Genomic DNA, 12204 nt, shown 5'->3' with positions numbered 1-12204 from the left:
TTATGTAGCCTATTCCACTTTATAAAATTTTCAAATAACAAGCCTATTCCTGGACATAAGCAGGAATTTGGAATTTAGTGGCGAAGCAGTGATGCGTGATTCTTCACTGCCATTATAACGAGGCACTATAGTAAATATTCTCAAATCTAACTCAATTATATTGATAACTTTTTATGGTGCCTTTTACCTTTTAGCTTACCTAGTCAACAATGGCCTCAAACGTAATTACAACTTATGGCTCCAAAGCGTGATGTCAGGTTGACACAAATACAATTTTTCATTAGATAGACTAATAATCTTAATCGTATAATACATACATACATATGTATGTATATATATATATATATATATATATATATTATATATATATATATATATATATATATATATATATATTAATATATATTATTATATTATTAATATATATTAATATATTGCGTTATTTCAAATCATGCTAATTGATCCATTTAACAGATAATTTTTGAATTGAATTATAATCTTCCCTTTACTTATTATTTAAGCATTCTGCCTGTTTATGATATAACGCTCTTCCTTCAGACAACAACCGCCATAATATTATAATAATCATTACACTTGGTGCTGAAGGATTGAGACCTCTCACTTGAACCACAAATAAGATGTAAAAGGGATAACACTTTTTCCCTAAACTAAAAACTCCAAATAAATAATGAAAAAGCCTACCTGTCATTAACGAAAGTCCAGGCCATTTGTACCATTTTATGAAGTTTTGTTTTGTCACCTGAAAAGTTAGAAGTACTTGTAAATTCAATATCAATAGCTCAATTTATGAAATAGCTTGGGCATTAAGGATATTGAGAATCCTGTACATACCTTTCAAGCATTTAGCATACTTCAATAGAAATCCGTAAGGGTGATCTACTTGAAGATCAAACTTGATGGTCTGCAACAGAATACGTTCCAAAGTCATCACTTCTTCCTGAAAATGAATGATTTATTAGAATACAACAATTAGTAATGCGAAAAATGAAGTCACACAGGTAAAAATAAAAATGAACAAAAAATAGAGCAACTTCAGTCTAACAATAATGATAATAACAATGAACTTAACACAATATTTCAAGGTAGGCTACCTGATGATAACTTTCAGTTATTCACGGCAAACAAAACACAATATTATTGCAATTGAAAAACAAATAAAAATTATTGTATTAGGCTATAAGTTATAGCTTAGAGGTGTTTATAAGAAAGGTCAGTAGATTGAATGGTGGTTATCGAAAACCTCACTCAAGCACAATAGTCCGTTGTTGTCTGACTATAAGGTGGGCCGTCCACTAGAACCGTTTTCGTCTGAACTAGCATCGGCCGAAAACTACCGAATGCGACCGAACGATCCCCCAACAAATAAAGGAATAAATGCTCGTCCATTGCAACAAGTTCATACAACCGGGCACGGCCGTCTCCGGCCGATCAATTTTTCGATCCGAATTGAATGGGATTTTCCGGCTCTATCCGGCCGAACTAACTAGTCGAGTTGAGTGCTCCTAACCTAAAATTGTTTCACAGTCTTGTTTTTTTGAAGTTGTTCGGTTGTATAAAGTTATAACTATGGACAATGAAAAGTTGATAGGTTTGGTTCAAGAGCAAGTTCCATTGTGGGATATGCGAGACAAAAGATATCATCGTCGTGATGTTCAAAGGAATCTGTGAACAAAGATTGCCTAGTAATGAATAACTAATTTAGTGAATATTTGTTGAAGGTAAGATTATTGTACCGGTAATGAATAACTACTTCATTTGTTTATTCAATTTTCAAAATCTCAATATAATCATTGTTTATGAAAAATGTTGGTGGCTATGATAGTAGTTAATTCAATAATTGGCAACTAGACTGACGTAAACGGTCCTAATGGACGATCATATTCGGCCGAACGGTTCGGTTGAATACGGTTCCAGTGAACGGTTACCCTTATGCAGTCGATCAGATAAAAAATTGGAGTTAAAAATGTAGTAAAATGAAAGTGAAAATGAACTCTATAATTCGCTCTCATGTTGGGTAACTAAGTCTTTACCTCAGTCGGTCTGCTTGTATCTCTATATTTCGTGATTTGAAACTACTAATGCAGTATAACAAAGGCACTAGACTGCAGTTTATTAGCGAGGAAACCTAAGGCTCAACTCACACTTACGCGACTCAGGGTGAGAAGAGACTCGACTCTAGTCGAGAGCATATGTTTTCTAATGGTTACAGTAGCAGAGACTAGAATCGACTGGTCTGAGTGTCACCATTTGGAAACACATTCTCTCGACTAGAGTAGAGTCTCTTCTCGACCTGAGTCGCGTAAGTGTGAGTTGAGCCTAAGGCTTGTTTCACACGCATATGGTTCCGTTCGGTTCGTTTTCAGTCGATTCCTACAAATGAGAAACGGTAATTCGGTTTGAATTCTGTACCGAATAGAAACCGCACAGCACCAAACACACCCTCGACACGAATAGGTTTTAATTCGTTGCCAGGGGACAGCAGACAAATTATGTGTTTCACACACACTCGTCGCTCGATTCAGTTTCTGTTTCAACCTTATAGCGAGTGCATTTGCTTAAAAATCTTTCAACTCAAAATCATTTCTCGCATTTAACTTGAAAACTATGCATCATAAGCCAGTTACACACACATCGATTTTTGGACGTTCGATTTATTGCCGATTCGATTTGACGTTCGATTGGGTAACACTTTATCCAGCGTTGAACCTCAAACAGAAAGTGAACAGGAGAACTACCCTGTTACTACACCTCAGCCACCAAAGAGACGAAAGAAGCCAAACCGACATAGGAATCGAGTGCATTCCAACTATCCTACGAGATTAAAAGGAACTTGATAAGCATCATCTGTTTCATCTAATAGAATTTGTAAGGACGACAAAATATCGAACGTTCAACTATCAAATATCAATCGATGTGTGTGTAAACTAGCCTTAAGAACATGACCTTTGGACTAACTAATAAATTCTCTTCAACTTTTGTTGAGTGGAGTTTTGTGATATTCCCAACATTTCTCAAGACATTCGCTCTTGAAAGTGTAAAATAACAGGTATTCATCCAATAACTCTCCATCAATGCATCGTAAAAATGAATGCTTCTGGTACGTTTTCAAACATTAATCTTCAATCTGATGTATTATTACAAAGTATTGATGTAGGCTAGCCCCAAAGTTAGTAGACAGAAGGTTGGTCACTCATCTGTAGTATTCAAGTTGACATGCAATTGGAGTGGGGGAACTGCAGCCGTGACATAGACTGTAGTACAGAGTAGGCAGAATATCGCATTCTTGAAAATCATACGGTCAAATTACACAAAACAAACATTTATTCTGACATGCAAGCTTTCTGTTTCTGCTTTACAATAGTTATTATCAAAACATTCAAATAATACAAGCATTTTGCCATTTAAAAGCAAAAACCCCACCTCCTAACCTTCCCTTTCAAACCCTCAAGATTTCTTCATCTTCTAGGTCGCATTTATATCTTGTAGTTTTGGCTATACATCAGCTTGTGAATTTCGGGGATGAGATATTTTGATTCTCGTAGAACATGTGCTCGATACCAGCACATTGTGTTCAGTGCATTTATATGAATGAAATTCATCTGATTTATCGGGATCGGTTTATTGCAATGTATTGGTTTATCAATATTTTTTATGGGTTAATCTGAAGTTATAATAGTATAACGTTGTCTACTAGCGTTTTCCCAGCTTATCAACTTTTAAGTGCCACGTTTTTAGATTCTTGAAAAACTTTCAACTTCATTTTATTCATACAAGTTGAATGAACTTGAAAAATTTAACAACATCATTAGAATCAGTGATTCATTTGCTATAAGTATGGAGAATTTTACAGTTCTAGGTCAATCTTGAGGGGATTAAACGACGATGTATTTGAAGATACAGTGAATAAACTGCATGCTCAGTGTGGTTACTCTATCACATTTTTACTACACGTGACGTCACGCTGGCGTTCCCCCCACCACTTCGAATCTTATCCCTGTGAGTGATCAAGCTTCTGTCTACTAACGTTGGGCTAGCCCTACATGGATACTTATCATGTGAGCACGGTTGTCAAGGTGACTGATTTGGAAACAAACTGTTTATAAAAAGATAAGGCCGGTTACAGAGCTCGACCGACCGTCAGTGCGTATGTACCATCCTGACCATACGCATCCATAAATCAGTTTTACACATTCAGAGCTCGATCGACCGTCAGTGCGTATGCACCATCCTGACCATACGCATCCATAAATAAGTTTTTCTGACTAACAAAATGGACGCCTTTATTGTTTAATTGCAGCTTATTATCTTCGTAAACGGAAGATTAAAAGACGTAGATATCAAGTTCACACGATGGTCGCCCAAAGAGCATTTCAAAGGGAATTTAGTACCATTATATACATTATTGCTTGGGGATGAAGATACATTTTTTAACTATTAACATTTTTTTAACTCAGAATGTCCATCAGAAATTTTGATGAGTTATTTCGAGTTTGTATCACCATTGGGAATACTTGCAGTCACTTTGAGCTACGAATCAAATAAATGTAGATAATATTTTAGATAATATTGTAGATAAGACAAGCGCGACTGACGTACTCACTGACGGTCGGTCGAGCTCTGTAACCGGACTAACAAGTGAGAGTTTTATGATGAACGTTCCAAATTTATGTAGTATTTTTTTTTATCTTGTTCATGAATGTAAACTTTTAATGAATAAAGTGTTAATTACAAAAGCACATTTAAAACAATATATTAACTATAACTATTAACTAGTCTACTTATTAAATATATTAACAATTCAAAAATGAAGCTTGATAAATTCTCTTCAACTTTTGTTGAGTGGAGTTTTGTGATATTCCCAACATTTCTCGAGATATTCGCTCTTGGAAGTGTAAAATGACAGGTATTCATCCAATTTTTTGCTCTTTCGGAGCTAATAGCTCTCCAACAATGCATCTTAAAAGTGAATGCTTCTGGTACGTTTTCAAAGCATTAATCTTCAATCTGATGTATTTATCAGGAAGATTTATGTCCGGTGTTAGTGGATAATGAGTGGAGAATTCGGAACAACATTGAAATGGACAGCATTCTCCAAAAATAAGACATTGTTCGTTTGTCAAATCAAGGCGAATCTCTTGGTTGGGACATGTCCAAAGAATGCCTCCTACACAAATGTCGAGGCAGCTGCTAGGATGAATGGTGGAAGGGACATGTAGGAGAGGAAGACCAAGAAGGCGATGGATGTATTAGGATCTAATTGAGGAGGACCTATGCTCCATACGTTTGGGAAAACGTAGATAGAGTCGTTTAGTTAATCAGAAAACAGATTGGGGGCGTATTATACAGGAAGCCAAGGCCCACCCAGGGCTGTAGAGCATCGAAAGTAAGTAAGTATGTTTTCCTTTCATTTTTATAGCAGCAAAAATGTTGGGGGGGATGAAATTTTCAATTTTTCAACAGGTGTCAACTTAGCGGTTGTCACCTTCAACAGACGGGCTAGATTTGCGCACTTTTGCTATGTTTACTTCCTAAGCAGCCCCAATTGAGCTGCAAAGTTGAAAATAGTGTTCCAGACATTCCCCTCAAATCTCAAATGAACAACTGTTGCAAAATTGGAAATTCCACCCCCCACATTGAAGCTGCTATAACAATGGAAGGAAAACATGAAATTGTGAAATAATACATCAGATTGAAGATAATTTAATGCTTTAAAAACGTACCAGAAACATTAATTACTACGATGCATTGTTGGAGAGTTATTAGCCCTTGAAGAGAAAAAATAGGATAGATACCTGATACCTGTTATTCCAACAATTTTACACTTTCAAGAGCGAATATCTCGAAAAATGTTGGAATAACACAAAACTCCACTCGACAAAAATGTTAGAAAATTTATCAAGCTTCATTTATGAATAGTTTGTCATGTCGATTAGACGAAGATATAAGTTTAGAAGCAAAAAACAAAAAATGCTACTTTTAAACCACCCTCATCCCTTTAGCACAAGGGATAGAGATGGGGTCTTTTGATATGTTTACCTACTAACTGGTCTCAAAAAAGCTGCAAAGTCAAAAATTGTGTTCAAAACATTCCCTCCAATTTCCTTCGTTAATTATTGGTCTATTGTTGCAAAATTGGAGATTTCACACTCCAAGCTAAAGCTGCTGCAACAGTCGTGGGGAAATGCGTAAATTTGTGAATTTATACATCAAATTGAAAAGAATCTGATGCTTTATAAGCTCATATATATATGGATTTTTTCAATCAATTTTTAAAAAGTTGCAAATGTAGCAAAAAATTGGAGGTAAACATGTTTTTTTTTTAAAAATGTCACACTTTCAAGAGCGAATATCTCGAAAACTATGGAAGAAAGGAAGATATATAGGAAAAGTTGTTAAATCAACATTGTAGAAAAGTATGTGAGCTTTAATTTTGGATAGAATAGTCATATTCGTAAGATGCATAGTTTTCGAGTTACATGCTAGAAACCAAAAAAAATGGTACCTTTGAACCACCCCCACCCCCTTAGCACAGTGGGTAGGAGTGGGGATTTTAGAAATGTATATGTCTTTACTACCCTAAACAGAACTGTGAGGTCAAAAATTGTCTTCCAAACTTTTCTTTCTATACTCCTTTTTTAACAACCATTGCCTGGACTAATTTGTTTTTGTGCGTTCTAAAAATGGCAGGAATATGTAGTGCAGAGAAGAAAAGGTTGAAGTGGAATTGTGATGACATTTCAATATTTTTAAATGCATTTCAAAGTCATGAATTATTATGAAATTGATTTAAAGAGGGTACTGTACTGGATATTATCATTTTATTTCAACTGTTTTTCTTTTTTGCAATTAAACCAAGCCAAACTAGAAAAAAACACAGTTATCACTGTTATCTCCAGTTCTTATTGAGCTGTGTGTACGAGCCGCATGCAACATTCCTACTCCTATTCATTCCCTGTCAATAAGCCCCTTTACTGATAGAAAATGTAAACGATTTCATCATTGCGAGGCACCTTGCTGTGTACCTTGACGTGTTCTCCTTGCTGTGTTAATTCTATGTATGGGAGACTCACTGCACAAATTCAGTAGTATACTAACTCAGATAATAATGGTCTAAATATGAGGTTTCAAATGATAATATCTAAGACTTATAGGGGCTAATTGAATTATAATGAATATTAGCCCAGTAGTTGATGAAAAAATGAATTTGAAGTCTGACCACAGTGTAACAAATTATTCACAAAATACAATAGGCTGATTAAAATTAGCAGCTATGCATTAAACTCTTACCTTTGGATCGTCACCGAAAGTTGCAAATTTCTGATCAGTTAGAAGGTCACTTGCTGTTTTTATAATATCTCTACATTTTTTGGGTGTTTCCTCAACTTTCCCAGCTAGGAACAGGCAGCAGCAGGCTGTCACCTTGAAAAGTAAATTTATGGACTTTCACTGGCAATGGTAAATCATCTAATAAGATTAATGCAATAATGAGGCTCTACGAATACATTTATTATTATAGAATCTTTGGCAAATGCATAGATATTATGAAATAGTGAGCCAGCTCGTTTTGATTTGGTTTAAATGAATAAAATTTCCTTGCATTAAAGAAAAAAAGTTTGGATCCACTATAAGAATGTAGACTACAAGAACAGAAACTTGTATTCATTATACCAATGTAGACCTTCCATCAAGTTTTATTAATCCAAAACTTAAATCTTCATTTTTTCTTATTCAAGTTGATGTTGAACATGTTTGATTTTTAGATTCAAATTGAATCTTGAAGGTACAATCCAACCTACAAATGGGAAAATGATATAAAAACATTTGTCAGTCAATATAGAATGTATAAAAAAAAACTATATGATGCACGAAAAGTATAAAAATTACGAAGAAAACTTTGTGATTGATTACATTTTTAATTTATGATCTATACTACTTGTAAGATTATGGAATCTTTAATTCAAGTAAACCTGACAAATGTAATGCCTAATCGCTAATGTTACGGCATTGCGTATTTATTATGGTGGCAGATGAATTGCAAAGAACCTGATTCCTTCTTCATCCATTACCTACACTTGTCAGATTCATGGGCGTCGTCACAAATGACAAAAAATACTATTGATCAAGATGGCAGTGATCAATAATTTAACTCACATTTGGAAACATCTAAGGGCCGGGTTCCGAGGTCGGGATTTAGCTAAGTTCTAGACTTTAACCGGCTTTAAACACTGGAGTCAGAAAATTGGCTTTCCGAGTAAGGGCGTTAACGTAGTCGAGGACTTGAATAGATCCTGGAATTTAGAGTTCACATTAGACTCTGGAGTTTATAATTTCGCGAGTGAAGGGCTTTTAAGTCCAGGACTTGAATTAGATTCTCGTCTCTTCCCGAGTCGATGATGTATAAAAAAATGTTAAGTCCAGAACTTAAAACAGCGTGATTTTAAACACTTGACTGGGGTGGGGTTTAAATTTAAGTTCTAGACTTAACTGAGAAAAAAACTCAGTTATTGTTTTAGAGTAGGTGAATAGACAAATAGATATGGAATACCTAAATTATTCGGATTAGTCCATCTAAGTTCATAATTTGTAGTTTGCAAGTTTATTGTGGAATAAAGTTCTATCAGAATATTATGCGTAAAAAACTAACCTTATTTTACGACTGTGACATAACCTAAAAATGTTCTAGAAAAATAATACAAGGATTGCCTTGGAATTTTATCTTCCAATCGGAATGTTATTAATCAATGTCATATTCAACATATTAGTAAAGTAGTATATAACAATAAAAAAATATTCCAGTTTTTTCAAACAAATTAATACGTTTTCCAACTCAATAGCCTACTAAAATGTTTATTCCAAAATAGGATCAATGATCAATAATAGCATAACGTGAAATGTAGCCTAATGTGTGAATTCATTCATGTTTCAAAAGGTTAGGTCTTGCTTTGAATAGGTCTACAAAGAAATCAAAACGTTTTTTAGAAAATAGTTTGGAGAGCATGCTTATTTGAATTAGCCCGCTTCAATCAACTGTCTCCCATTGCCAAAATAACAATATAATATTGTGAATTTCACTCATGTTTACTGCGTTGTGCAAGTCCTAGACTCAAAAAAGTCGAGAACTTAATAGACCCCGGAGTTTAGAAGATAAACCCGTGACTCAGAAAGTCGATTTAGACCCGAGCGCTTATTTTAGTCCAGGAAGTCCAGAACTTATAGATCCCGGGCTCGGAAACCGGCCCTAAATGTGCAATTCCTTAGCGGCGTCTCGAAACGCGCGGCTATAAACAGGCGTCTCAAGAGGCGTGGTTAGAGCCGCCGCGGCAAGAGAACATGACCTGTAAATTCATTCCCTTCGATGACTCATTGGATTTCAATTTTGTATGACTGATATGGCGGTGGATTAATTAGAAATGTCGGCTACTATAATGCTTCAACGATTCATATCTAATGAATCATAAAATCTAATGAATTTATAGTTTAGGCTTATGATTTATTGGTTTGCTCTAGCCGCGGCGGCTCTACTAACCACGTGTCTCCGGACGTCACTATAGGAACAATTTCTTAGCGGCGTCTCGAGACGCGTTGTTAGAGCCGCCGCTGCTACAGAAAATAGTCTGTAAATTCATTAGATTCGATGACTCATTTGATGGTTTTGTTGTATGAACGTTAGTTACATGGCGACAGATAAATTTGGAGTGTTGGCTACTATTGTATGTTGCTTTTACGATGCCTAATAAATTTATAGATCATGTGCTTACTTACAATCACTATCGGTTGTCTCACTTCAGGTTTTATACATAGTGAAGAAGTGAAGGAATTATCAGCTATCTAATTTTTCCGCTACCCTCGAGGTAGCAAATGTGATTATATGTTCCATACCATACCTGATGTACGTATAAGAAGTAAATTTCCAAAGAAAAATCATTAGAACAAAAATTCGATACTTTGTATATTAAAACACTTAACTTGGAAAATTGCATACGTTAATATAACACTGAGGAGTCACACAACCCCGAGCAGACAGTTCCTTTTGCTGATGAGTGAAGTAACACACTGACAGTCAGTGCAAATAAGAAAAAGTCTACCAACTTTTAAAAATCTTCATTATTGTCAGGATTAATTCACAATTGATAGCTTTAATGTTGAATATACTTTATATTGTTTATTATATTAAGATTCCATTTTAAATTATTAGCTTAAGAATTAGAAACAGCAAATAAGCTTTTACTCCAACTGGTAAACAAGTGTTTCACTTGTACCGGTAGTCGTCGCCTCCAGCCGTATAAGAATAAGATAATTAATGTGGCTATTTGGAATAATAATTATTGTTTTTGTCTAAGTGTCACAATTTTGTACTATTTTTGTGTTTGTGGTGGTACAAAATTGTATTGAAAAATACAACAGAATAATGCCGCATGTACATATTGGCCCAACAAAGGCAAACGTCGGCGTCGGCCAGCTCCAATGTGTGGATGGGTGGTTTGTAAGCGCTGGGTATCGCTTCGATTTTTTCCGAGCGAAGGCCAGCCCTTTCCAAACTAGTCGACCATTGCGTACTGTTTAGTTGTCTGCCCGTGCCCTGGTTTGATTTGTGTACTGTGCAATTGAAATGTGATTCTGAGTTATTATTGTGTGATTCGAGTTATTTTCCTGTGAGTTATTATTGCATTAATTTTTTTGAAAGTTCATATTCTGTCTCTTCTAGTTAATATTTTCAGCCTCAAACTTTATTTTCAATTTGGCTCTCCGTGTAGGGAGCACTTGCCAACGTTGGCCTTGATTAAGTAGTGAACAAGCAGTGTGGATGGCAAGACCAACGAGGCCAAGCTTACCAGGCTGGGCTAGCTACTGTGCTAAGTGTGGACTAGGCATAATGTAAATTGAATTTACACAGGTGTGAAATATCCTTAAACTTTCTTTCAAAGGAGAGAGAGCTCGAAAAAATGGTTATGGAGTCGTACAACCAGTGATATACTAAAATGTCAAGATTGATAGAATGTAAATTGGTTTTTACGCTCAAATCATCCAGTAAAACATTACCAGCCCCTGACTGTTAGTTTTATTAACTTGATTTCGTAATAACTGGACTGAACAAGTACTTACATATCGAGGAAAAGTCCGGAATGAGTGATACATGTAGAAACGATGAAAGTAGACAACTCCGGTGGCCATAGTATTATAACCAAGATCCATTTTAGTACCAGTGTCAATAATAAATCTTGCTCCTTCTTTTCTGTAACGACATTCTGTATCGTAATCAATTCCATCTTGGGCTGATGGAGTATTTCGCAGTTCCTTCTTTTCATAATACCAGCACGGCATTTTTGGGAGCCAATATTCACTTTCCTTTAAGATAGTTTTTATCTTATCAAAGATAAAAACATTTGATTATTGATAAGCATTGCAATTCAATGGATAATAACATAATTGCTCTGAGGACATTTCTAAATATAACTCTACAATAAAAAACAACCGATAACTTTTATTGACTCAACATAACCTACAACATCTAAAGCGAAGCCATCTTGATCTTAAACAGCAACAGTGTTGCCAAAACAAAAGCAATGGACAAAATTACCCAAAATTTACACCGGAATCAATCCCAAATGACTTTACATTATTTATCTCTTACATTGATATAGAGAATATTATATCAATGATCTCTAATTTATTATCGCAGTGGCTACAGTTACGGTAACCGTAGCTCCAGTCACTGAACTCTATACTAACTGGAATGGACTAGCAACACAAAGAAAGTGAGACAGCTGGTAAAGATAGGCAACCCGCATTGCTGTCATTTTGTAACACATTGGCTCTTATGGAAAAATACATTGCGCAGTTTCAATTTCTATTTTATTTCTATATTGTATGTCTTATTCCATGGAAGCGTTATTTTTCCTTTATTAAGCAGTTCATTGTTAACTTTTTGAGAGCAAAAATAATGAAATAGGTTGAATATGAATAAAGAAAAGATTTTTTTCATTTGTGACTGCAGTAGTTTTAGTATTGTCAACTTTTCACAAGCAAGGGAATAACTATGGGCCAGATTTCAGAGAAGCGTATCATCTATTTATTTTTATTTATTCAACAAGGACAAATATATAAACTGTCATGGAATGATTGGGAATGAAAAAACAGGCTCATAGTCCTTATTATTCCAATCCCGAATTTTGTTTGTACACA

General features: G+C 35.1%; 1 protein-coding gene across 1 annotated transcript in view; it reads right to left on the bottom strand.

The window, feature by feature from the left end:
- LOC111047298 (cyclin-K) overlaps positions 1–11569 on the bottom strand; it is a 30506-nt gene extending 18937 nt beyond the window's left edge. The window contains exons 1-4 of the mRNA XM_039432372.1: positions 11125–11569; positions 7309–7440; positions 853–958; positions 703–760 (exon numbers count right to left, since the gene is read on the bottom strand). Of these exons, the coding sequence (XP_039288306.1) occupies positions 703–760; positions 853–958; positions 7309–7440; positions 11125–11343 (515 nt within the window). The 5' untranslated portion in view covers positions 11344–11569. The remainder of the gene's footprint in view (positions 1–702; positions 761–852; positions 959–7308; positions 7441–11124) is intronic.
- Between the last annotated feature and the right edge of the window lie 635 nt (positions 11570–12204).

The sequence above is a fragment of the Nilaparvata lugens genome, chromosome 7 (assembly GCF_014356525.2).
Source record: "Nilaparvata lugens isolate BPH chromosome 7, ASM1435652v1, whole genome shotgun sequence".
NCBI lineage: Eukaryota > Metazoa > Arthropoda > Insecta > Hemiptera > Delphacidae > Nilaparvata > Nilaparvata lugens.
Note: the sequence above shows the minus strand (reverse complement) of the source record. Positions and strands in the feature narration are given on the sequence as shown.